This window comes from Oncorhynchus kisutch, linkage group LG4 (assembly GCF_002021735.2).
Source record: "Oncorhynchus kisutch isolate 150728-3 linkage group LG4, Okis_V2, whole genome shotgun sequence".
Classification (NCBI taxonomy): domain Eukaryota; kingdom Metazoa; phylum Chordata; class Actinopteri; order Salmoniformes; family Salmonidae; genus Oncorhynchus; species Oncorhynchus kisutch.
The window spans coordinates 67,878,959-67,901,584 of record NC_034177.2 but is presented as its reverse complement, the minus strand read 5'-3'; the positions used below and the strand labels follow the sequence as shown (position 1 = coordinate 67,901,584).

General features: G+C 43.4%; 1 protein-coding gene across 17 annotated transcripts in view; it reads right to left on the bottom strand.

Annotated features, from left to right (window-relative positions):
* Positions 1-22,626, bottom strand: part of birc6 (baculoviral IAP repeat containing 6) — a 147,304-nt gene that overhangs the window by 24,823 nt on the left and 99,855 nt on the right. For 13 of the 17 annotated variants that reach the window (XM_020481699.2, XM_020481712.2, XM_020481706.2 and 10 more), the window contains 4 exons: positions 12,898-13,135; positions 10,030-10,175; positions 7,187-7,297; positions 5,770-5,987 (listed from right to left, as the gene is read on the bottom strand). In XM_020481699.2, coding sequence (XP_020337288.1) covers positions 5,770-5,987; positions 7,187-7,297; positions 10,030-10,175; positions 12,898-13,135 — 713 coding nt within the window. The remainder of the gene's footprint in view (positions 1-5,769; positions 5,988-7,186; positions 7,298-10,029; positions 10,176-12,897; positions 13,136-22,626) is intronic. The other 4 variants (XM_020481707.2, XM_020481714.2, XM_020481715.2 and 1 more) reach the window with 1 other exon arrangement.

Sequence of the window (22,626 nt, the reverse complement as noted above, 5' to 3'; positions counted from 1 at the left end):
GGGGTCATTGTCCATTTGGAAGACCCATTTGGGACCAAGCTTTAACTTCCTGACTGACGTCTTGAGATGTTGCTTCAATATATCCACATAATTTTCCATCCTCATGATGCCATCTATTTTGTGAAGTGCACCAGTCCCTCCTGCAGCAAAGCATCCCCACAACATGCCACCCCCGTGTGTCACGGTTGGGATGGTGTTCTTCGGCTTGCAAGCATCCCCCTTTTTTCGTCCAAACATAACGATGGTCATTATGGCCAAACAGTTCTATTTTTGTTTCATCAGACAAGAGGACATTTCTCCAAATAGTTCGATCTTTGTCCCCATGTGCAGTTGCAAACTGTAGTCTGGCTTTTTTTAATAGCAGTTTTGGAACAGTGGCGTCTTCCTTGTTGAGAGGCCTTTCAGGTTGTTTAGATATAGGACTCGTTTTACTGTGGATATCGATACTTGTGTACCCGTTTCCTCCAGCATCTTCACAAGGTCCTTTGCTGTTGTTCTGGGATTGAGTTGCACTTTTCGCACCAAAGTATATTCATCTCTAGGAGACAGAACGCATCTCCTTCCTGAGAGGTATGACGGCTACGTGGTCCCATGGTGTTTATACTTGCGTACTATTGTTTGTACAGATGAACATGGTACCTTCAGGCATTTGGAAATTCTGACCCATTGGAATTGAGATTCAGTTAATTATAAGTGAAATAATCTGTCTGTAAACAATTGTTGGAAAAATGACTTGTGTCATGCACAAAGTAGATGTCCTAACAGACTTGCCAAAACTATAGTTTGTTAACAAGAAATTTGTGGAGTGGTTGAAAAACGAGTTTTAATGACTCCAACCTAAGTGTATGTAAACTCCCGACTTCAACTGTAAGTGTAATTTTTTAAATGTATTTTTTGCCGTTGCCCCGGTTTCTAAATCAAAACAAATTTCACACATATATTATTTTGTATATATAAAGGCAAGATTAAATAAAGAATAGTCTGATGGGTCACAATATTAGATTATCACTTGTGAATGATGCCCAGCATAAGAAACTGCCTTGTTTTTTGCGACTTTTTCTAAATCATAGTCGCACACCTCATGTAGCCTAGCCCATAGGCCCATGGGGTGTAGAGCGTAACTAGCATACATAAGCAGCGCGTGAGTTTAAAGTTTGGGAAGTTCATTTTCACCATAAAAATGCACCTTAATAATAAAAGCATTACATGGATAATTGCATTTGCGGTAAATTTTGATAATGGTGCTAGCATGTGCACATTGTGGCGCTTACGTGAAGAAATAGCCTAATAGTTTATCAACATTTTAAGCTAAACGTTCTTATCTGTTGCGTCAGACATATTGCGTAAAAAAGTTTCAAGAGCTCAATTGGCAGCTTCATTAAATAGTACCCGCAAAACACCAGTCTCAACGTCAACAGTGAAGAGGCAACTCCGAGATACTGGCCTTCTAGGCAGAGTTGTAGAGAAAAAGCCATATCTCAGACTGGTCAATAAAAAGAAAAGATTAAGATGGGCAAAAGAACACAGACACTGGACAGAGGAACTCTGCCTAGAAGGCTAGCATCCCGGAGTTGCCTCTTCACTGTTGACGTTGAGCCTGGTGTTTTGCGGGTACTATTTAATGAAGCTATTTAAAGTTCTGTTAAGGGAGCAGTACACAGCGTTGTACGAGATGTACAATCTCTCACATGGAACAGCTTTAATTTCTCAGAACAAGAATAGACTGATGAGTTTCAGAAGAAAGTTCTTTGTTTCTGGCCATTTTGAGCCTGTAATTGAAACCGCTGATGCTCCAGATACTCAACTAGTCTAAAAAAAGGCCAGTTTCATTTCTTCTTTAATCTGAACAGTTTTCAACTGTGCTAACAAAATTGCAAAGGGGTTTTCTAGTGATCAATTAGTCTTTTAAAATGATAAACTTGGATTAGCTAACACAGCGTGCCATTGGAACACAGGAGTGATGGTTGCTGATAATGTGCCTCTGTATGCCTACGTAGATAATTCATTTATTTATTATTATTTATTTTTTATCTGCCGTTTCCAGCTACAATAGTCATTTACAACATTAATAATGTCTATAACTGTATTTCTGATCAATTTGATGTTATTTTAAAATGGACCAAAACATTTGCTTTTCTTTCAAAACAAGGACATTTCTACATGACCCCAAACTTTTGAACGGTAGTGTATTTGCTTGACAATCACCGGCTGACAAAAGTTTGTGACCGCAACAGCACTATTAATGACAATTCACGACTATAACGTTTTTCTTCAACCACACACCCATTACCACTAGAGGTAACAAAAGGATAGTATTTTTCCTGACGAATAGCTCATGGCCATTATAGAAATCCAATTTAAAAAAAATAATTATACTGTAGGGAAGCGTTAGCTAGCCCTAGTCGGCCTTATCTACACCAAAACCAGCTTGTTCTCCATCTTTTTAAATAGTGAGCCAACATGTTTTAAGCACTTATTTCCCTGACTGACTAAATTCCTTTTTCTTATGCTCTCTCATCTCTCTGCAGCGGACATAGTGAGCAATATGTTTGGAACATCAAATAACAATATTGAATTGCAATACATATAGAATTGTGAGAATCGCAAAACATATCGTATCGGCACCCAAGTGTCATGATATTGTATCCTGAGGTCCCTCGCAATTCTCTACCCTTATACACAACCTTGGGAAGATCATCAATATGATCAAATAAGAAATAGTAAAGGGATCTTGGTAATTCTGCAGGAATACCCTTGTGCTTTCAGTGAACGGGAACTAAAGAGCCTTCGTCTGAATCAGAGGCTCTGTCTGATCGATGCAGGGGAAAACCTATGTGAGGAGGAAGCCCGCTCCTCCTCCCCTTGCTCTGTTCTCTGCTCAAACGCGCTGATGAGAGGGGACCTTCGGCAGAGCAGCGGGTTATTACAGAGTCACCGGTATTCAGGCTCAAGGATGGCGTGCCCGAATGGGGGGCTGTGATTTTCCACATTAGCTGCTCGCAGGAGGCCCTGACAGCGGAGGGCTAATCTGATCTGAAACCCACTGCACCGAGACCTTGTTTCAAGTGCATTTGGCTCTACCTTTTAAAAACAAAACCCCCAGGATTCAGAGTTTCTATGGGGGCCAGGCTCAGAGAGACATGGTATCTAGACCAGGGAGGAAGTAGGGATCCTGAAGAGAGGCCTGTGTTTTTGCAACAACAAACAAGGTGTCTTTGAGTGCAATGTCAGGCAGGCTAGCTTTCCCAGTGGCTGTTTTGAGATGAAGAGGTGAATGGGGAGGGGAGGAGGGGGTAGAGCTGGCGACGCTGCCAGGCTGAGTGTTGCAGAGAGCGGCAAGCTGATGGAGGAGGAGAGGGGTAGAGGCCGAGAGAAGCAGGCAGCGTGCATTTAGAAAAGCAACAAGAACAACAAAAAACAAAACAAAAATCACTGGTGCAGGGGAGGTAGGTAGAAAGACAAGAAGACAAGTAACGGTTAAGAGGATGTGGACGAGCTGTAGGTAGGTAGTGTGTGTATGTACGTATGAGGGAGCATGTGTGTTTGAGAGTGCCTGACCCCTGTCTTAGCAGCGTCAGCCACGAGTAGCAATATCAAGGGTTGTCATGCCGAGCAGCACTCCGGCGGTGCGTATATTTTCATGTGAACATTCAGACCCAACATTTTAGTGCACTTCCCAGAGAAGGGGAAATCTGGAGGGAGTAGCTATTAATGTCTATTAAGATAGCATGATGCAATCGCACCTGGTGAAAGAATGATAATGAAGTGTCTATAGCGATAGGACAGGGGAAACCTGAAATGAGGGGGCAATATGCCAGTTGAGTCCCTAGACATCCACCAGTCTGTCAACTTGTGGCCTTTTCTCATTGTGCTACTAAGGAAATAGTTTGTAGTGTTCTTTGCAGAACCTTAACAGATGAGGGTTTTGACATTAAAGAATGAGACTGCCATTAAATCAGAAAATGGGTCAAGGCCATTTATTAAATGTCATTGGAAAATGAGTAAGACTTTCTGTGACAGCCGTTGCTGAATGACCACTGGAATGCGAAAGCATAGGCTATCAACACCATATGCAGAGTCCCAAGATACCAAGCCCGTTTCCCCAAGTCATGCAGGTTTAATGCCCCAAGCAGCATCCATTTGACTGGAACAGTACTGTAACACCCTGTTCACTTTAACAAGCATCTCAATTGGAAAGCATTCAAATCGTCATCTGGCCATTCCCTGAGGCCATCTCTGTATCAGACAGATTGGGTCTCTAGTAAAGCACTTTCACATAAAGTGCCGTGAAAAAGTACTTGCCCGCTTTCAGATTCTCGATTTTTGACAATGAATGTTATCAGATCTTCAACCAAAACCTATTCTATTATTAGATAAAGGCAACCTGAGTGAACAAATAACAAAAATGTCATCATTCTTTAATTTATTTAAAAGGCAATGTTTTGCAACACCCAATGCCCCTGTGTGAAAAAGTAATTGCCCTCAATAACTGGTTGTGCCACCTTTGGCTGGCTGTAACCAAATACTTCCTGTAGTTGTTGATCTGTCTCACATCGCTGTGGAGGAATTTTTGTCAACTCTTCCATGCAGAACTGCTTTAACTCAGCGACATTCTTGGTTTTTCGAACATGAACTGCTCGTTTCAGGTCCAGCCACAACACCTCAAATCAGGTTTACATCTGGACTTCGAATAGGCCATTCCAAAACTTCAAATTTGTTGCTTTTCAGCCATTCTGATGTAGACTTGCTTATATGTTTTGGATCATTGTCTTGCTGCATGACCCAGCTGCACTTCAGCTTCAGCTCACAGACAGATGGCCTGACATTCTCCTGTATAATTCTGATACAGAGCACAATTCGTGGTTCCTTCTATAATGGCAAGTTGCCCAGGTACTGAGGCAGCAAAGCATCTCCAAAACATCCCACTACCACCACCATGCTTGACCATTGGTAGAAGGTTCTTACTGTGGAATACAGTGTTTGGGTTTCACCAGACGTAACAGGACGCATGTCTTCCAAATCCCAAAAATTCTACTTCTGACTCATCTGTCCACAGAACATTCTTCCAGGAGTCTTGACGACCTTCCAGGTGCTTGCAGGTGGATCATGCAGCAAGACAATGATCCAAAACACACAAGCAAATCTACACCAGAGTGGCTGAAAAGCAACAAATGTTAAGTTTTGAAATGGCCTAGTCAAAGTCCAGTCCTAAAACCGATTGAGATGTGGCAGGACCTGAAATGAGCAATTCATGCTTGAAAACCCACATGCTGCTGAGTTAAAGCAGTTCTGCATGCAAGAGTGGGCCAAAATTCTTCCTCCGCGATGTGAGAGACTGATCAACACCTACAGGAAGTGTTTGGCTGCAGTCATTGCAACTAAAGGAGGCACAACCAGTTATTGAGTGAGAGGGCAACTACTTTTTCACACAGGGGCATTGGGTGTTGCAAAACTTTGTTTATTCAATAAATTTGTGGTATTTGTACACTCATATTCCCTTTATCTAATGTTAGGTTTAGGTTGAAAATCTGATCACATGGTGTCAAAAAATATGCTAAAATGGAGATTCTGAAAGGGAGCCAATACTTTTCATTGCACAATATACATTGAATAGCATTGAAATGATATCACTTACATCGATGAATACCTAAAATGTGAATCATAAAATGTGGGTTGGCTACTGCATGTATAACATTGTCATGAGGGAATTAGATGGGTGGACTGAACATAAAAAAAAATCATAGTGGATCCATAGATGAATATCTGTACCTTCATGATGTCCAGCCGCTCTTCGTCGCAGCGAACAAAGACGCTGGAGGAGGAGGAGAGGGGTAGCGAGGTGGAGAGCGTGACAGCCTCCTGTGCCAGGCGGCGGGCGCGGCCAGCGCTGTTGGCATCGCTGGCGTTCTTCACCTGAGACATGTAGTGGTAGTTCACCTTGAACACCAGCTTCCCGTCATCGTCCTCCGTGACCATCTCAAAGGTGTCTGCCAGGGAAAGATATCACACGGTTATTAATGTCAATACCTACTGGGAATGCTGGAGAAGGTTTAAACACTTTCAAATGATTCATCCCACACTAAAGAACAAGGCATGACACAAACATCCTCCCAGCAAATCTGGCAATAAGTCTCTATTCAGTTATGACATGGCCCCATCTCTTGTCCTTCCATACTGACGACACCGGCCACACACGTGCATGTTGATTTTGTCCATCCACACCAGACGCAATCATGATACACAGGTTAAAATAACAAAACCAACTGTGAACACACTATATTAAAGGTCGAAACATACAAGAAACATTCACGGACATTTAGCTTGCTAGTTGTTGCCAGCTAGTTTGTCCTGGGACATGAACATTTGTTGTTATTTTATCTGCATATGGTCCTGTTCTTTAGCTGCTTCTTGGCAGTATTTCGACCTGGAGTCGTACAAAATCGTATGTTTCTCTACTCCAACAATTAATCCACAGATAAAAAGGGAAACCTAGTTAAGGTTTTTAGTTAGTTATCTTTAATTAAATCTCGCCTCATCTGTCTTCCAAGCATCCACGTGGAGCGTGCACATGCAGCGCCTCAAATAGAACCAAGATCTATTCGAGGGCTTAGCTACGCAGACGCTCGTTCACACGAGTGGTGTGGGAGAAACGATCTAATAACATGTATGTGTACATTTATTTTGCAATGCTCACAGACGCAACGTGGCCAGTGATATTTGCATGTTAATCATATTGCACACCGGGGTTCCTGCCTTGTTGCCTTGGTGTCTCCGTCGCTCTTTTGTACTGGGACCAGAGCAAACCTGTTTACATTCATGTCACTTGCATTTACTTTCGACGTCTGCCACTCGCAAAAATCAATTGTGGCACAACAGAAGTCCCGTAATCAATCATGGCGTGGCAGGATGAGAAGCGACAGACAGAAAAGCCCTTCCTCCCAGCAGACAGGCGGCAGGATTACGTTATGTATCATTTCAGAGAAGGGTAGGAGGGGGGGCTGTGCTGCTGCTGTGCTCTGGGCACTATGTGCATTGAGGAGGAACCAATCAACAGACAGGCAAGGAGAGAAGAGACAGGCCCTGCCAATAGTATGTCTAAGCATTCTCCTGTCTTAAGAGAAACAAAACACGTTTCCAACATATCTACCAAACCACACCCGGCACCACACAAACTTAAAGCACTCACCAAACTGGAGCTTCTTCATGATGGCCACGTACTTCTCCTCGAGTGAGCGTAGGATTGACATGGGTTTGGGTCTGGTTGTTGCCTTCTTCGAGGACTCAGCCAACTTCCTCTCTGATGGAGGGAGAAATAAAAAATGAAAGTGTTACCATGGCAGGTTCAACATTATCCCTGTTTGAGAGCCAGGCTTACCGCTATTTGGCACAAACACCCTCATCTCAGCAGGCTGCTGGCCCAGACCGATGATCTATATGTACACACACTAGATGACCGACAAGGTTTAATGTCCACCACTTCTAGAAGATATTAATGTCTACATTTGTTTTGCCATGTTAATTCTATTATTGCAGACACCTTAATTAATGCATACTTGTAAATTATATTATGTAATGTTGTATTCGGTGCATGTGACTAATACAATTATTTCTTGAAAATTCCTATATCACTGTTCCCTATACAACAACAAAAATACTTATATGTAATTTAGTCAATGAAACACTTAATTTAAACAATGTAGACTTTTATTAATTCCTATGGAGGGGAGTGCCAATATGGCCGACCGGTGGCTTCAAAGCCTCACTGGACAATTACATAGCATCAGCAATCCAGGGATGATATACATCATTGGCCCAGAACTACAATCTTTACATGAATCTACTGACAAACAAACAAACCACACTGTGATAAGGTACTGCCGAGGTCACCACTTCCTTGATATTACTACCTCACCCACTCCGACAAATAATAGATTCATATCAAAAACACAAATTCAAGCCATATTCTTCTTCGCTTCAACAAGATTATCTCCGAATATCGCAGGTAACAGCAGGGTTTGTCACACCCCCTTATTCGCCCCACCCATTTCCAACTTCATATTGATGAATGAATCTGCCATCATTTGGAAATACTAACATGGAATTTCCACCAGTTTCTTCAAAGTCTAGAGTCTCATCAACAGCTTAACCATGTCCAAGACAAATGATAATGGAAACGCCCACCAATTTTCTCACCGATAAAACAAAGTGGAGCGATGGGCCAGAGAGCAGTTAACGCATCAACATAATTAACTGTCTGCATATAGCATATTTATAGCACCCCAGCCCCACTCTCACTTTCTGCTTTAGATACCGCTACCTGGACAGTTGTGACCCCCCATTAAATTACTGGTGCATTTAACTGGCCTATTACAACCAAACTTAGGATGCCAGAGGGACATAAAAAAAAAAAGAGGGCTGTCGATACCGTCATTTACTTTGTTCTATTGGCACGTTAGTGTTGGATATCGATACTTCGATAGACCGTTTCCCAGTCTCACCAGCCAATACTAGGCTGTAGGAACAGAGCGCTGACCAATGTCCGCCTCCTCGTTAACCCGTCTATGGGCATTTTTTGAAAGACTAAATGACTCATTAAGCATTTACACATCAGTCCAGCCTTCCCCTATACCGCCCATTCCCTTGTGGTACATGAATCCAGTGGCCGTTATCATATGGACTTATTTAGGTAAAGTGACAGCAGCATTGATCGGCAACTGGGCATCTCACCCCCACAATGCTCACTTACAGCGCCATTGATTCAGCTGATTACAGGAGAGCCACTGGGAGATAGGCAATCAAATTAATAATAATATGCGCCGCACAGTTGGGGGGGGGTACTGTCAATCCATCATAGGCACATAAACGGGTTGCTTTCTTTAGCAACGGTGAGTAAAGGCTGGCAGGAGTCCCCTGACAGCAGGTTTTAGAAGCCGAGGCCTCAGGTCTCCACTACCCATTCCTCCTGTCCTTCTGCGCTACGGGCTCTGGGGAGGATTCTGTGTCTCCCTGCACTGTAGGGACACTGATAGATACGCTGCATGGGGACTGTAGGACAACAGGTACCCACAAAAGAACATGCATAGGGCTTTGATACTAAATAGAAACCCTTTTAGAGAGAGATGTGAGAGGCATGGAGTAACTTTTAACCTGTCACTTAGGACAGTGGTTCCCAACCTTTGTGCCACGTTCCTTGAGGAACTCTTAAAGAGGACCGCGAAACTACTCCTATTCTTAATTCATTTCTTTAACACTCACTTAGAAACGTGACCATTTTGATTTGGGAGCACTAGCGTCTGTCAGATAACACATGAAATGGAACGTGGCTACGATCTGTATCGTAGTTTCAGGTCCAGTGCGCTCAGGCTGTTAGATTATTTATCATCTGAGGGGTGCGCATCACGAGCAAAGTCATTGTATAATTTGACTTGGTCTGTGAAAAACATTAGCACCGGTAAGTCAGAGCTTAGTCAAAGTCATTGATTTATTATATCTTTGAGCTTTGCTATACCACAGCCTCTGCCATAGAAACAAACATTTTATTTTAGGTGTGCCGAAGAATTGTATCCCTGCTACTTGAAAAAAAGGTTGGGAACCACCGTCTTAGAGAATTGGGGGGGCGATGGGGAGTTGGATACAGGATGATCAGGCCTAAAACAGGCCATTTTTTCATTAATTAAGACCAAATTCAGACTTAAAGGGCTCTAGTCAAACACAGCCCAGGAAATTTGTACTTGTGGTAGCTAAAATTAGAGACCCATTTTCTCAGCCTTGTCCCAAGAACACACAGGACAAAAGAGTGCGGTAGCGAGAAAAAAATAGAGAGTATGAAGACAGTTGAGACCTGCTGAAATCAGAAATAATTCAGTGAAACAGACAGCCTTTAAAAGACACTGGTTAACATTTTACTGTGTCACGTATTACAATAAATGTGCATAAAAATCCAAGGAGTGTTCAGACTAATATCCCCTCTGCTCTGCAGGTTTGGCCCTTGCCCAGAGAGACAGTGAGTGAGGTGTGTGTGTGGCTTACCCTGGTTGGCCTGCCGTAGGCTGGTGGTGGCAGCATAGACAATCTCGGCCGTCCTCTGGATGTCAGGCACCAGCAGGGTCAGCCCCTCAGGTTCTGGGTCTGAGCTATCAGGCTTCACCACACCTTTCGCCTTGTCTTTCTTTGACCTGGAGAACAGAACAAAGGGAGAGAGTTCAGTAATCATATTCCTCATATTCAAAATTCTGCATTGACATATATTGCTAGTTGTCTTGGGGAAGGAAATCTGGGGCGATTATATTACTGATGGGAATAGAAATATTCATCGCTCTACTGTGCAACAATTACACGTCGGGCATTTTCTGGTTGGAGAGTTTCTCCTGTGTCCATCTGAAAAGGAGCATTTTAGCCCAGTGAGCCACAATCCTGGAGCAAAATTGATAATCCCATTCCCAGCACCATCCAGGCATGTCACTAGCAATTCCCATTGTGCTCCCGAGCTCTGCCATTCCCTGCCTCCTACACGCACAGAGTGAAACTGCATTTTTCATGCTCTGTTAAAGGGGTGTGCGTACGAGGGTGAAGCCTCAAAATCACGATGAAGAAAAATCGGACCCAATGTTCAGACAGACAGAACGAAGGGGCAAGGCTACTGTTCTCCTCCTTCCACCTACTATGAATAATTTAAACCAGCTTTGTGAAGCCTTGCAGCATAAATAACTTGGTCCTCACAACTAGATAAGCAGAGAGACCAATTTCTATGGAGGTTTGTATCGGAACTAAACTGCACATTGAAAAAACCTCCCTGCTTTCGTCCCAGGTAAAATAGGTATCTGCTTCAAAACTCCTGTGTTAAGTGGAAAACACAGAGGAGGCTGAAATACACAAGGGATGTATAGACAGTCCTTTAACCTTGTGCTTATACGCTGTGGGATCTGAGAGAAGAATGGATTCCATGCCCCTGCTGGGGTGGTGGTGGGGTCGCTGATAAAGCCACTTTCTGCATGACCTTTTGTGAAGTTGAAAGGCGGCCAAGTTCCCTCTGCTCGCTCGCCCCAGAATCCTCTGCTCCACCGAGGACAGTTAGCGAAGGTCTTCTGTCACCAACCCCCCCCACTCCTCTCTCCACCCCTGCCACTACCCGTCCTCATCGGCCAGGCAGCTACACAGGCTGGGCACAGATTGGGAGAGACCATTGAATAAGATGCCGATAATATTCTGCCGTGGCTGCCCAGCCGCCCCGAGGCCCTGCTTTCATTAGACTCTCTCTGTGTGTCTGGACACCAGCGCTCAGAGCCCAACCTGATGTGATGGCTGCAGATATGATGCTTATGAACCAGTTATCGCTAAGGCCTGTGAGTCGATAGCAGGGCAGTTTCCTCCCCCCCCCCCCCCCTCACTGGTAGAGAAACAACTTAACGCTGGACCATCCTCAGACTGTAATCCTAACTGTGTTGCTGATAAGCAGAAGGGGTACAGACCACCAGGTAGGTCTGTCAGTCTCCCAGGGCCGATGGGCTATTCCGCTGTACATTTCAAAAGCAATGTCATGGGTCCTAGCATGTTTGTTGGTGGAGCATCTAAGAGGGATGGGCTGTGCCTTCTAAAAATAACTCACCTGGCTGAAGCCTTAAATTCAACAGGGAGGAGGGAGGGAGAAAAATATGCAAGTCTGGGAATCGTACATGAGATGGAACTGTTTGATACCTGTCAATATCTAACCAGACACCATTTAAATATTGACGGGGTTGGGTTCCCATGGAATGTTGATGATGCCGTGGGCTGGGCGGATGTACGTAGGGTTCTGACCTGGTAGAGAGAGGTAAAGAGTGCCTTTGCTTCTCTTGAGGTGTCCCTGCTACTGTCGTCGCGTCAAGCCCAGAGTCAGCACTGGGCTGGCTGTAGTGATGTGCAGTTTGCAAACTACTCTATTTACCGACATGAGTCATTCATCTTTTATTTGGGGGGGGGGGGGGGGTTGTTTGACCTGCTGGCCTCAATGAAATCTTCAGCAGGATTAATAATCTCTCCTCTGACTCACAGACTCTGGAGAAGTGCTGCGACCATCAACCGTCTATCAGGTGCACGCAGGCAGCATAGAGAAGAAAAAGACAGTAATAATTGATCGAATGAATGCAATTAATTGATTATTGAATGTTATCGGTGGACAGAGCTTTAAAGAACCAAAACATAGCAGACAGCCTGCCTCTGCTCAACAACACTCGAAACCGTGAATGAATCGTTTGGGGGGTTGCTGCCTTCCGTAAACAATAGGTGCTTATTTCCCTCACGGCAGTCAAGTCATTCCGCCAAGAGTTGTTCACAATCTAGTCCCGTTGCGGCCACAAGCAGAACTAATTTCAAAGGTATACATAAATCATTATGTTTGTATGCCTAGCAATCACAAAACGTACATTGTTTGAAGCACATTTTCATAAGTCCCATGAATAACAGCTCCAATAAGCCACCTATGGTAAATGAGAATCATGACTTGAGTTTTCAGTTCATTGTTCGCCGGTAAGGGGTCCTGCCTCCTGCGTGCTATGGGCATGACAAATCAAATGAACAAAATATGTAGAAAAATATTAGTCCTTTTGACTGAATGAGTTGAAAAGATCTGATTCAGTAAAAAAAGCTGAACTTCCCATCACTAGCTGGTTGGGGTGACGTATGGGAGGGAATCGGGATAACATGGGCTTCCTGCACACTGTGGGATTGTGATTACAAAGGGTGGTCACAGAACCACAGCTCAGGTCTACATTGCACTAGCTCTGATCACTCACTGTCTACGGAGACGGACCTCAAACCCTCTCCCCTTGTTCAGTTGAAACTCATGCACAGCTGAAACCATCAATTTACATTGATTAAATGGGAAATGAGACTTAATTCGCTTGTTCTGTATATTCTTACTCTGTCCGTCTAAGTCCCCACCTGAGGCGGTTGGTGTAGGTGTCCACGCAAGTTTTCATCTTGGCCAGCAGCATGCCCACAGACGTCTGTCCCTCGGAGCGCTCCTCCTCCTCTTCCTCCTGGCTGGGGTCTCCTGACAGGGGCAGCAGCAGGGGAACCAGGGCCGTGGAGGTGGAGATGGCCCTCAGCAGCTCCAGCAGCGCCCGGTACAGGGGCACATGACGTGCCATGTCCAGTACTGAGGGAGAAGAGAACACAGAAACGAGGTGTTAGGAAGGTAACTCAGGTTACGCATAAGAAAGAGCCTACAGAGAACTGGTAATAGTGTTTCGGGATGAATCAAAAACTGAATAAAAACACAGACATAATTTAGACACCTCTCCTGCTATCAAACTACACACCGCTGTAAAAAGAAAGATTGACACATCTGAAGACACACTTGAGGTTAAGAAATCAAAATTTGATTTCCAAGATGAAAAATGTATTCAATATATGATTACATGCGAGGACAACATAATGAAAGTATCAGTCTCATGGCCTTGAGTGAACCTCTGTGTGTGTGTGTGTGTGTGTGTGTGTGTGTGTGTGTGTGTGTGTGTGTGTGTGTGTGTGTGTGTGTGTGTGTGTGTGTGTGTGTTTACAGGATAGATGGGTGCAAGTTAGAGAACTCCAGATTGCTCGGAGATTGCAGTTGGAGAGTGGAGAGGAGCAGCAGGACTAGAAATGGATCGCAGTGAGTAGCAAGCTGGTGAAAGGGGATTCTAAAGATTATTACATTTCCAGGAATGTACAAATGACAAACGACATGCACGCACAAGGAACAGCCCTGAGGCAGCCAAAACCAAGTCCAGAACTCAATTTAGACTCTTCACAAACAAATGTGCGCCTGACTTCCCCCAATATCACCTCGTGTCCCTGAACGCAACTCAAACAGCCTTGTGTTCCAGGCCCTGAAATTAAGCCGAGCCAGCTAGTCAGGAGGGCAGGCAACATTGGAAGCAAATCTAAAAAGGAAAGCCTGGGGCCAAGCAACCTCTCACTTTACCCAGATACAGGATTGCATCAAATAAGAAATCATTAAAATAATGAATCTCAGGGTGTCATTTTGTATAATGAGTCAGGCAGCGTGATAGATTTTTCTAGACACTAATGTATTTGTCCTCTTGCTCAGTTGTGCACCGGGGCCTCCCACTCCTCTTTCTATTCTGGTTAGAGCCCGTTCACACTGTTCTGTGAAGGGAGTAGGACACAGCGATGTACGAGATTTTCAGTTTCTTGGCAATTTCTCGCATGGAATAGCCTTCATTTCTCAGAACAAGAATAGACAGACAAGTTTCAGAAGAAAGTTCTTTGTTTCTGGCCATTTTGAGCCTGTAATCTAACCCACACATGCTGATGCTCCAGATACTGAACTTGCTTCTTTACTCAGAAGCACAGCTGAACCAAGATCACGTCCATCATTGTCAAAACATACCCAGTCTGTGTGTAAAGAGATTGCCGGTGACCATACAGGAATGACCATTTGAGGATGTGAAGGTATGTGTGTGGGGCACTGTTTACGTGAGCGCACCCGTGTGCTTGTGCCAGCCTCAAATGGAGCAGGACGGCCCTAACTTTGGCTCCCAGGCTGCTTTACATTTATATTGGAATTCCCGGCCCCAACGTCCCTGTCCCAGTATTTGAACGTTGACCTCTCTCCGCTTTAATCTGCGCCTCAATCCTTTCCACTGTCTGTGGACGGCGAAGCACAGAATCCAATTCCCTCCCCCCCTCTGAATACATTTACGCAATTACCGCTAGGCTCAGCTAACTGATATGATTGATGTGGGAGATGTCGCTATCCGTCTGATGTTGCCCAGTGATGTGTGTGTGTGTTGCCCCTAAACTTCTCTTCCTCAACGTCAACCTTTTTCCCCCCATTCTCCTAGTACGGTCAAGTCCGTCCCCCTGTTCACCATCATTTCATTTGTACTGAGTTACAACCAACAAAATAGACTTCTCTGCACGAGGAAAGACATATAGAATTTTTCAATGGGAGATAGATAAGGTTTGGAAATCAAACCACAGCAGTAATGCTGCAGAAACAAACATGGGTCTTATGTGACCATCATTATGTCAGATGACAAAGGTTAACATAAAAAATCCCAATTGGAGGGCCACCTTCCCTGACTTTAAATTGGCAATCAAATGTGCATTTGTTTACAAATTTGACTGCCCTGGCAGTAATTTCATTCACATTCCCACCTTCTCTGATTCTGACAGGGCCAATAGATGAATGCACTAACAGGATAAATAACAGACTAAGGTTAATAGCAATAGTTTGAGAGACCCACAGAAATGGAACTACAGTAAACTGGACATCAATCTTGACCACGGCTTGTTTTTGGAGACTGCTGGAGCAGATAGCTTTGAGTAGGTGTGATTTAAGGTCCTCCTTGGGGGCTGTATAGCTGGGTGCTTAGTATAGAGAGCAGACGCGCGTTAGGTGATTCAAAGTTAATGCCCCACCTGAGCAGCTCCGTTGATGACTCATCCCCTGCATTGGCTCCTTAAAATAAAAGGCCCTTCAACTAGGCTTAATGCCTCCCCGTCCACTGTCACTTAATACATAGATGTGTAAAGCCATTTGAATTCAGTCACTTATTTACAGCATCCCTTTTGATTTAAACAAAACTTTCCATAAATGTTTGCCTATGGAAGTGGTCAAAAACGAACGGACTTTTTGGACCCGACTGCTCAAAGTTGACCCATTTTGCATAACCCACCGTACCATGAGAGATCCATGTCTTCGTCACTGGAAAATATATAGTTTGATATCATTGAAAATTGTACAAACAGTGTTGTCAAACTATTAAAAAAAATAATAATTAAGTTTGAAAAAAATGTCATTTTTAAACCTTTAACGTCAATGCTCTAAAAACACGTAAACTCTATATTCATATATGTTGTAGCTTAGAGCCCATTTCATATCCAAGGTTGAGACATGCTCTTAAATACAGGGTGGGTGTACTTTCAATCATAAAAATATAATTAATAGAATGGACCTATCCCTTCAGATCACTGCAATAAAGCTGGTACGCCATTGAAATTACATTTTTTTTTTCTGTAATTAGTAACAAGATGACCACCAGTTCCCACACCGTTGAACGTCAACTTAAATGGTAATGTATATTCTATTATCTATTTCTATGATTTCAATACGTTTCCTATGGAGGATTGACAGCATAATTTAAAACAGATATTACCATTCAAGTCAACATTCTCTGATGTGTGGACTCCAATCTTTGCGGTTCCATTTGAAAGTAGAAATGTCCATTTATTCCCATTTATCAGCCGAAACATGACACCGACCCTGTATTCAAGAGCATGTTGAGCATGTTGTCTCTCAATCAATAGGGGTCACAACACAATTTTTTTAAATGTAAAATAGGGTCTAAGCTACAACGTGTGAATATGTTGTAGCTTAATATGGGATAAACTTCTAAAAGGATCACTCACCTAAAAAGGAACAAACAGAAAACGGGATAAAACTGCAGTTCCTCACTCTTTTCTCTGTATACATCAATGACGTCGCTCTTGCTGCTAGTGATTCTCTGATCCACCTCTACGCAGACGACACCATTCTGTATACTTCTGGCCCTTCTTCGGACAGTGTTAACTAACCTCCAGACAAGCTTCAATAACATACAACTCTCCTTCCGTGGCCTCCATCTGCTCTTAAATGCATGGCTTCAACCGTTTGCTGCCCGCACCCGCCTGCCCATCTAGCATCACTACCCTGGACGGTTCTGACTGAGAATATGTTAACAACTACAAATACCTAGGTGTCTGGCTAGACTGTAAACTCCCCTTCCAGACTCACATTAAGCATCTCCAATCCAAAATTAAATCTAGAATCGGCTTCCTATTTCACAACAAAGCCTCCTTCACTCATGCTGCCAAACATACCCTCGTAAAACTGACTATCCTACCGATCCTTGACTTCAGCAATGTCATTTACAAAATAGCCTCCAACACTCTACTTAACAAATTGGATGCAGTATATTTCACTGGTCATCCCCAAAGCCAACTCCTCCTTTAACCACCTTTCCTTACAGTTCTCTGCTGCCAATGACTGGAACGAATTGCAAAAATCGCTGAAGCTGGAGACTCATTACTCCCTCACTAAGCACCAGCTGTCAGAGAAGCTTACCGATCATTGCACCTGTACACAGCCCATTTGTAAATAGCCCACCCAACTACCTCGTCCCCATGTTATTTTTTTGCACCTTTGCACCCCAGTATCTCTACTTGCACATTCATCTTCTGCACATCTATCACTCCAGTGTCAATGCTAAATTGTAATTATTTTGCCACTATGGCCTATTTATTGCCTTAACTCCCTAATCTTAATACATTTGCACACACTGAATATAGATGTTTCTATTGTGTTATTGACTATTGAGGTCAAAAGTCCCTTTCTGCCCACTTCTACAGTGAGCAAATATGTATGTTAGATTTCATTCAATTCAAAAGGGGTTCTGTCAAAAAGTGATTTAATTTAAATGGGAATACCCATACACAAAATAAAGCTCCGCAAGTCACTGCCCCGCTTTCTAAGTGAGGCTGGAATGGGGCAGGATTCACACAGAAACACACAAGCAGTGGGATTTGCAGTGTGTGTTGGTGCGAGTTGTAGGCGGATGATGTGTGAGCATCTCATGAGAGGCGACATGGACACAGAGGGCATCAATCTCCCGCTGGTGCCAGTGACTACGTCACTAAAACACCATAAATTCTGCAGCTGCACGGAATACCGTTACCATCCAATCGCTCTCAGCAGGAAGGGGGAGGTAGAGACAAGGAGAGATAAGTTGATAGAGAGAGCAGCAGGGGGAGATGGACTGGAGCACTGATGCATTCTCTAAAACAACAGAATCTCAACCACCCAGAGACAAAAGAGACGCTCTTTGCATACTGTATATTAAAAACAAGGCCTATAGACTAAGCCTTTATCTCACAATCGGCTTACAATGGTTTTAGTGGTTTTGGGGTGAACAATATATTATGGTTTACTTTGAAAAAGAAACTTGGAGGACCATGGCTATGCAAACAGTTTAACCAAGGGGTGGTTAATCCCAGGTACTTTCTAGAGTTGGGAAGGTCAGAGAACAACGGAGATTTCTATTTTGCCATGTGGGTTGGTTAAAGTTTAATCGGCTTCTCTCAACAGTGCTCACAACTGCTTCTGACACACATGAGAAGTGTGTGCCTTGGATTTATTCACGCCACTTCTCATCGGAGCTGGGAGAGCGTGGTATTGGCTGGCAGTCTTCTAGCCGTGGGCATGGCAGGGTCAACACCACAGACAGATTGGGCCTTCAAACACTGGTGCCTAACTGGTGCTACTAATCCACATTCGTATGCATCACAAGATTCCAGTCTATTTGGGCATCCGTCATTAAAATAATCCACATATCATCAACAGCCTGTCACCCCGATGTCGAGCCCTTGCAGGAAATAGGGCTAACTATCATGACAGGAAGAGACTAAAAACTGACGGGTGAGAGGAAGAAAGAAACAGGCGAGAGGGAGGTGAGCAAACCAAACGCAATTAATTAAGGAGAACGAGATCAAAACAGTAGAATGTGGCAGTGGAGCCAAGACATGATGACCTGAAATGTCTCCTGGCTGGAACAACCAATAAGCAATTCAGAGACGTCATCCAAAAAGCCACAAGGCAAGTGGAAGGCATCTTATATACTCTATTACAAACTTTACTCAGAAATCACACAAAGAACAGGTTGAAATATTACATCAAGCTAAGTGTGATGTTGAAATACGACACTCCAGACAGAGTTGAGAAACTCAGTCAAGGGTTAGCTGCATACATAATGCATGTGCGACTACAATTTAAAGTGGAAAGCCTTTGCTGGTCCACAAAGCAGAACTACAAGCATTAAGAAAACAGCACCCTCCGAGTACCCCAGCAATGTTATCTATGCCTACACTGTTATTGTCAATGTAACAACATACCAGCCATTTGTATTTTTATCGCTGTCATTTTGATAGGGAGACGTTGTGGGTGATTAACATTGACGGGAAACACAGAAAACAAGACCCCAGAGTTGACGCATGCCTACCTTGTGAAAGTTATAATTCAACATCTCCCCTTTCCATATGTGACAAAGTTTAGCAGTACTGTCACTTTATCCAATTTAGACGTGCTGAGGAAGTTAAATGACATGGAAAACGAAGGGATCCAGCACAGCTCAACATTTTCTATTTAATGGGCCATTAGGTTGCAAGCTATTCTTGGAATGGAGCTTTTTAGGATATTAAAAAGAATAGGATGAAGTTCATGGTTGGGTGCAAGTGTGTGTGGGATTGTACGATACTTCCGCCAAAGATGTCAACAAACAACATAAAAAACATGGAAATATTTCTAAAATTAATTTAATATTTATAATAAGATTGCATAGTGAATATGGCAATATGAAAACTGTGCTCATTTTCTTGTTTCATGTTTTATGCATGAATTACACAAATGTAGAATAAATATTCCATTATTAATCTCCAAGTGGCCTTCGATTTGGCATTATTGAACACGTCACAAGGAGTGTCACTCCAACTAGTGGCAGGGGTCGGCTCAGGATTCAGCAGTGGGCTGCATCATCTGTTTGTCGAACCAAACCCAACGCAGTGACATGTTTCAGCTAAAGCAGCCACATATCCCCCCTCTGTGGCTCCGGGTTTGGAATGAGATAAGAAACCAAGGAAAAGAGAATGAGTGCGCAAACACAAGAGGCCTGCACTTCTGGGAAGGAGGGAAGAGATGGAGGGAGGGAGCGATGCTGCCACTGCCACCGCCCGCCTTTGTGTACTTGACAAATTAGTGTTCGCACAACACTGCCAGATAAGAGTGCTGTTGGCGACCACTCCTCTTCTACCACTGACGCTGTTGGCGGCTTCAATACAAGAGGAACAAGCCAAGTCCACCCTGCCCCTTTTCTCCTGTTCCCTGTCTCCTGCTCCTCCTACTGTAAACCAGCACTAAGTGAAATGTGTCAGATAGGATGCTGGGTTCTGCACATGTGACATAGCAATATTTGATCCTGTATTTTAAGCCATATCCAGAAATGATGATTGCAAAAAATAAATAAAACGCATTGTCATTTTAATGACTATACCTACATGTACATATTACCTTGAATATAACCGGTGCCCCCGCACAATGACTCTGTACCGGTACCCCCAGTATATAGCCTCGCGATTGTTATTTTCCTGCTGCTCTTTAATGCCGTGTTACTTTTATTTCTCATTTCTTGGGGGGGGGTATTTCTCTCAAAACAGAATTGTTGGTTAAGGGCTTGAAAGTAAGTATTTCACTGTTGTATTCGGGGCATGTGAACGATAACATTTGATGGTGTTGCTGGACCATCTGACAAAAAGGTGACAGTTTGATGAAAATGCTTTAAAAAGGTTCAAATAAAAAGGTTACAATTCAGGCATGTCATAATTGCGTAAAAAACAGGGCCCTAGAAAGAGGTTTGTCAAGTACGGGGAGGTAAGTGGGAATAAGAAGCGCGAGAGAGGCTAAAATGCCTAGCACACAGGCAGAGGTTCACCTACGTAGCCTGGCTGCGGTTCCCCAGAGGTGGCAGTGAGTGGCAGCAGCCAATGTGGACAAACAGGGCTGGCTGGACAACTGGGGGTTTGGCTCCGACAGAGGGGGAGGTAGTAAAACTGTAGTAAACAGTGGTGGTGGTGGTGGGGGGGGGGGGTGTAGTTACATATCTCAATATTATTCTGGACGACTTATCGATACTTTGACTCCAAGTATTTGTTTTTTTTGTTGCTTGGTAGCGTTAGTAGTCTGTACCTGCACCAAAACTCTGGTATTTTTCCATCCTTCAGCTTGTTCTTCATCTTTCTTTAAATAGTGAGCCAACATGTTTGAAGCTGGAAACAGCAGATTTTTTATGGAATATCTTCATAGGCGTACAGAGGCCCATTATCAGCAACAATCACTCACTCCTGTGTTCCAATGGCACGTTGTTAGCTAATCCAAGTTTATAATTTTAAAAGGCTAATTGATCATTAGAAAACCCTTTTGCAATTATGTTAGCACAGCTGAAAACTGTTGTTCAGATTAAAGAAGCAATATATCAGGCCTTCTTCAGAGTTGAGTATCTGGAGCACCATCATTTGTGGGTTCGATTACAGGCTCAAAATGGCCAGAAACAAAGTACTTTCTTCTGAAACTCGTCAGTCTATTCTTGTTCGGAGAAATGAAGGCTGTTCCATGTGAGAAATTGCCAAGAAACTGAAGATCTCTTACAACGCTGTGTACTACTCCCTTCACAGAACAGCGCAAACTGGCGCTAACCAGAATAGAAAGAGGAGTGGGAGGGCCTGGTGCACACCTGAGCAAGAGGACAAGTACATCTAGTTTGAGAAACAGATGCCTCACAAGTCCTCAACTGGCAGCTTCAATAAATAGTACCCGCAAAACACCAGTATCAATGTCAACAGTGAAGAGGCGACTCCGGGATGCTGGCCTTGCAAAGAAAAAGCCATATCAGACTAGTTAATAAAAAGAAAAGATTAAGATGGGAAAAAGAACACAGACACTGGACAGAGGAACTCTGCCTAAAAGGCCAGCATCCCGGAGTCGCCTCTTCACTGTTGACGTTGAGACTGGTGTTTTGCAGGTATTATTTAATTAAACAAATAATTTCGTGGCAAAGGGGAATGGGGGAGGACGTCAATGCCTAGTGGCAATTTTGCTTCTTCTAAATATCATTTTGTTGAGTAGGCAAAAACGTAAATCAGCGATGTTTATGCTACACACCACTTTGCAGGGAATCCTTGGTCTGTCTCTGCGATTACATTGAGTCGTCTAAACAGAAGTAAATAGGCTGCCACTGTCATTGTGTGTCACTGCTGGGGCCAGTGACATGTTACTATTCCAGGGGACATGTTTCCATTCCATTTCAGCTCATCATGGGAGAAAACAGCAGGTGACCAAACAAAACTTAGAGGGCAATAAAGCAATAACAGAACTCATCGTAAGGTCCCACCACGAACACAGAGCGGCATGGTAGATCGCTAGCATGTGGCACAACAAATCCAAAAACCAACATAGGGTTCGGAGTCTTGAAGGACATATAGTTAAATCAAATTCAAGGTTTTATGAATGACTGGTGCAGAAGAGTAGTATACACACCCTTCTATACATTGAAGAGAGGAGCCTCCCTTGCCTTAAACCTATGGAATACATGCAATAGTTATCACAACACATCTCAACTAAACGCATTATTTAAACCAAATGTCCCTTTAACGGGATGTTCTGATCACTGAAGTCATTAACCAGACAATAACCTGCCATCTACTCATTTACAAAACAAAGGTAGAAGCATGTTCCACTATTGGCACCCACGTAAAAAGGGGCACAGGATAGCGAAACCTACATCAGGGATACAAAGATGTGCAGTCCTTATCAAATGTTGATTGGCACTTTATAGATGATATTACTGCCCACATTTACTTTTCCTCAGTCAACAAGATGAGTAACAGACAACAACAAAAGAAATCACCATAGTAGAAGAGTTGAACTGTTCTATTGGTCAGCTTGTCAAGAAAGAAAAGAAAAACAGACTGGGACAGTTGTGGGACGATAGATCCCAAATTCACACAACCAGTAGGCCAGCTACATCATTAAAAAAAAATATAACCTTAAAAAGCAAC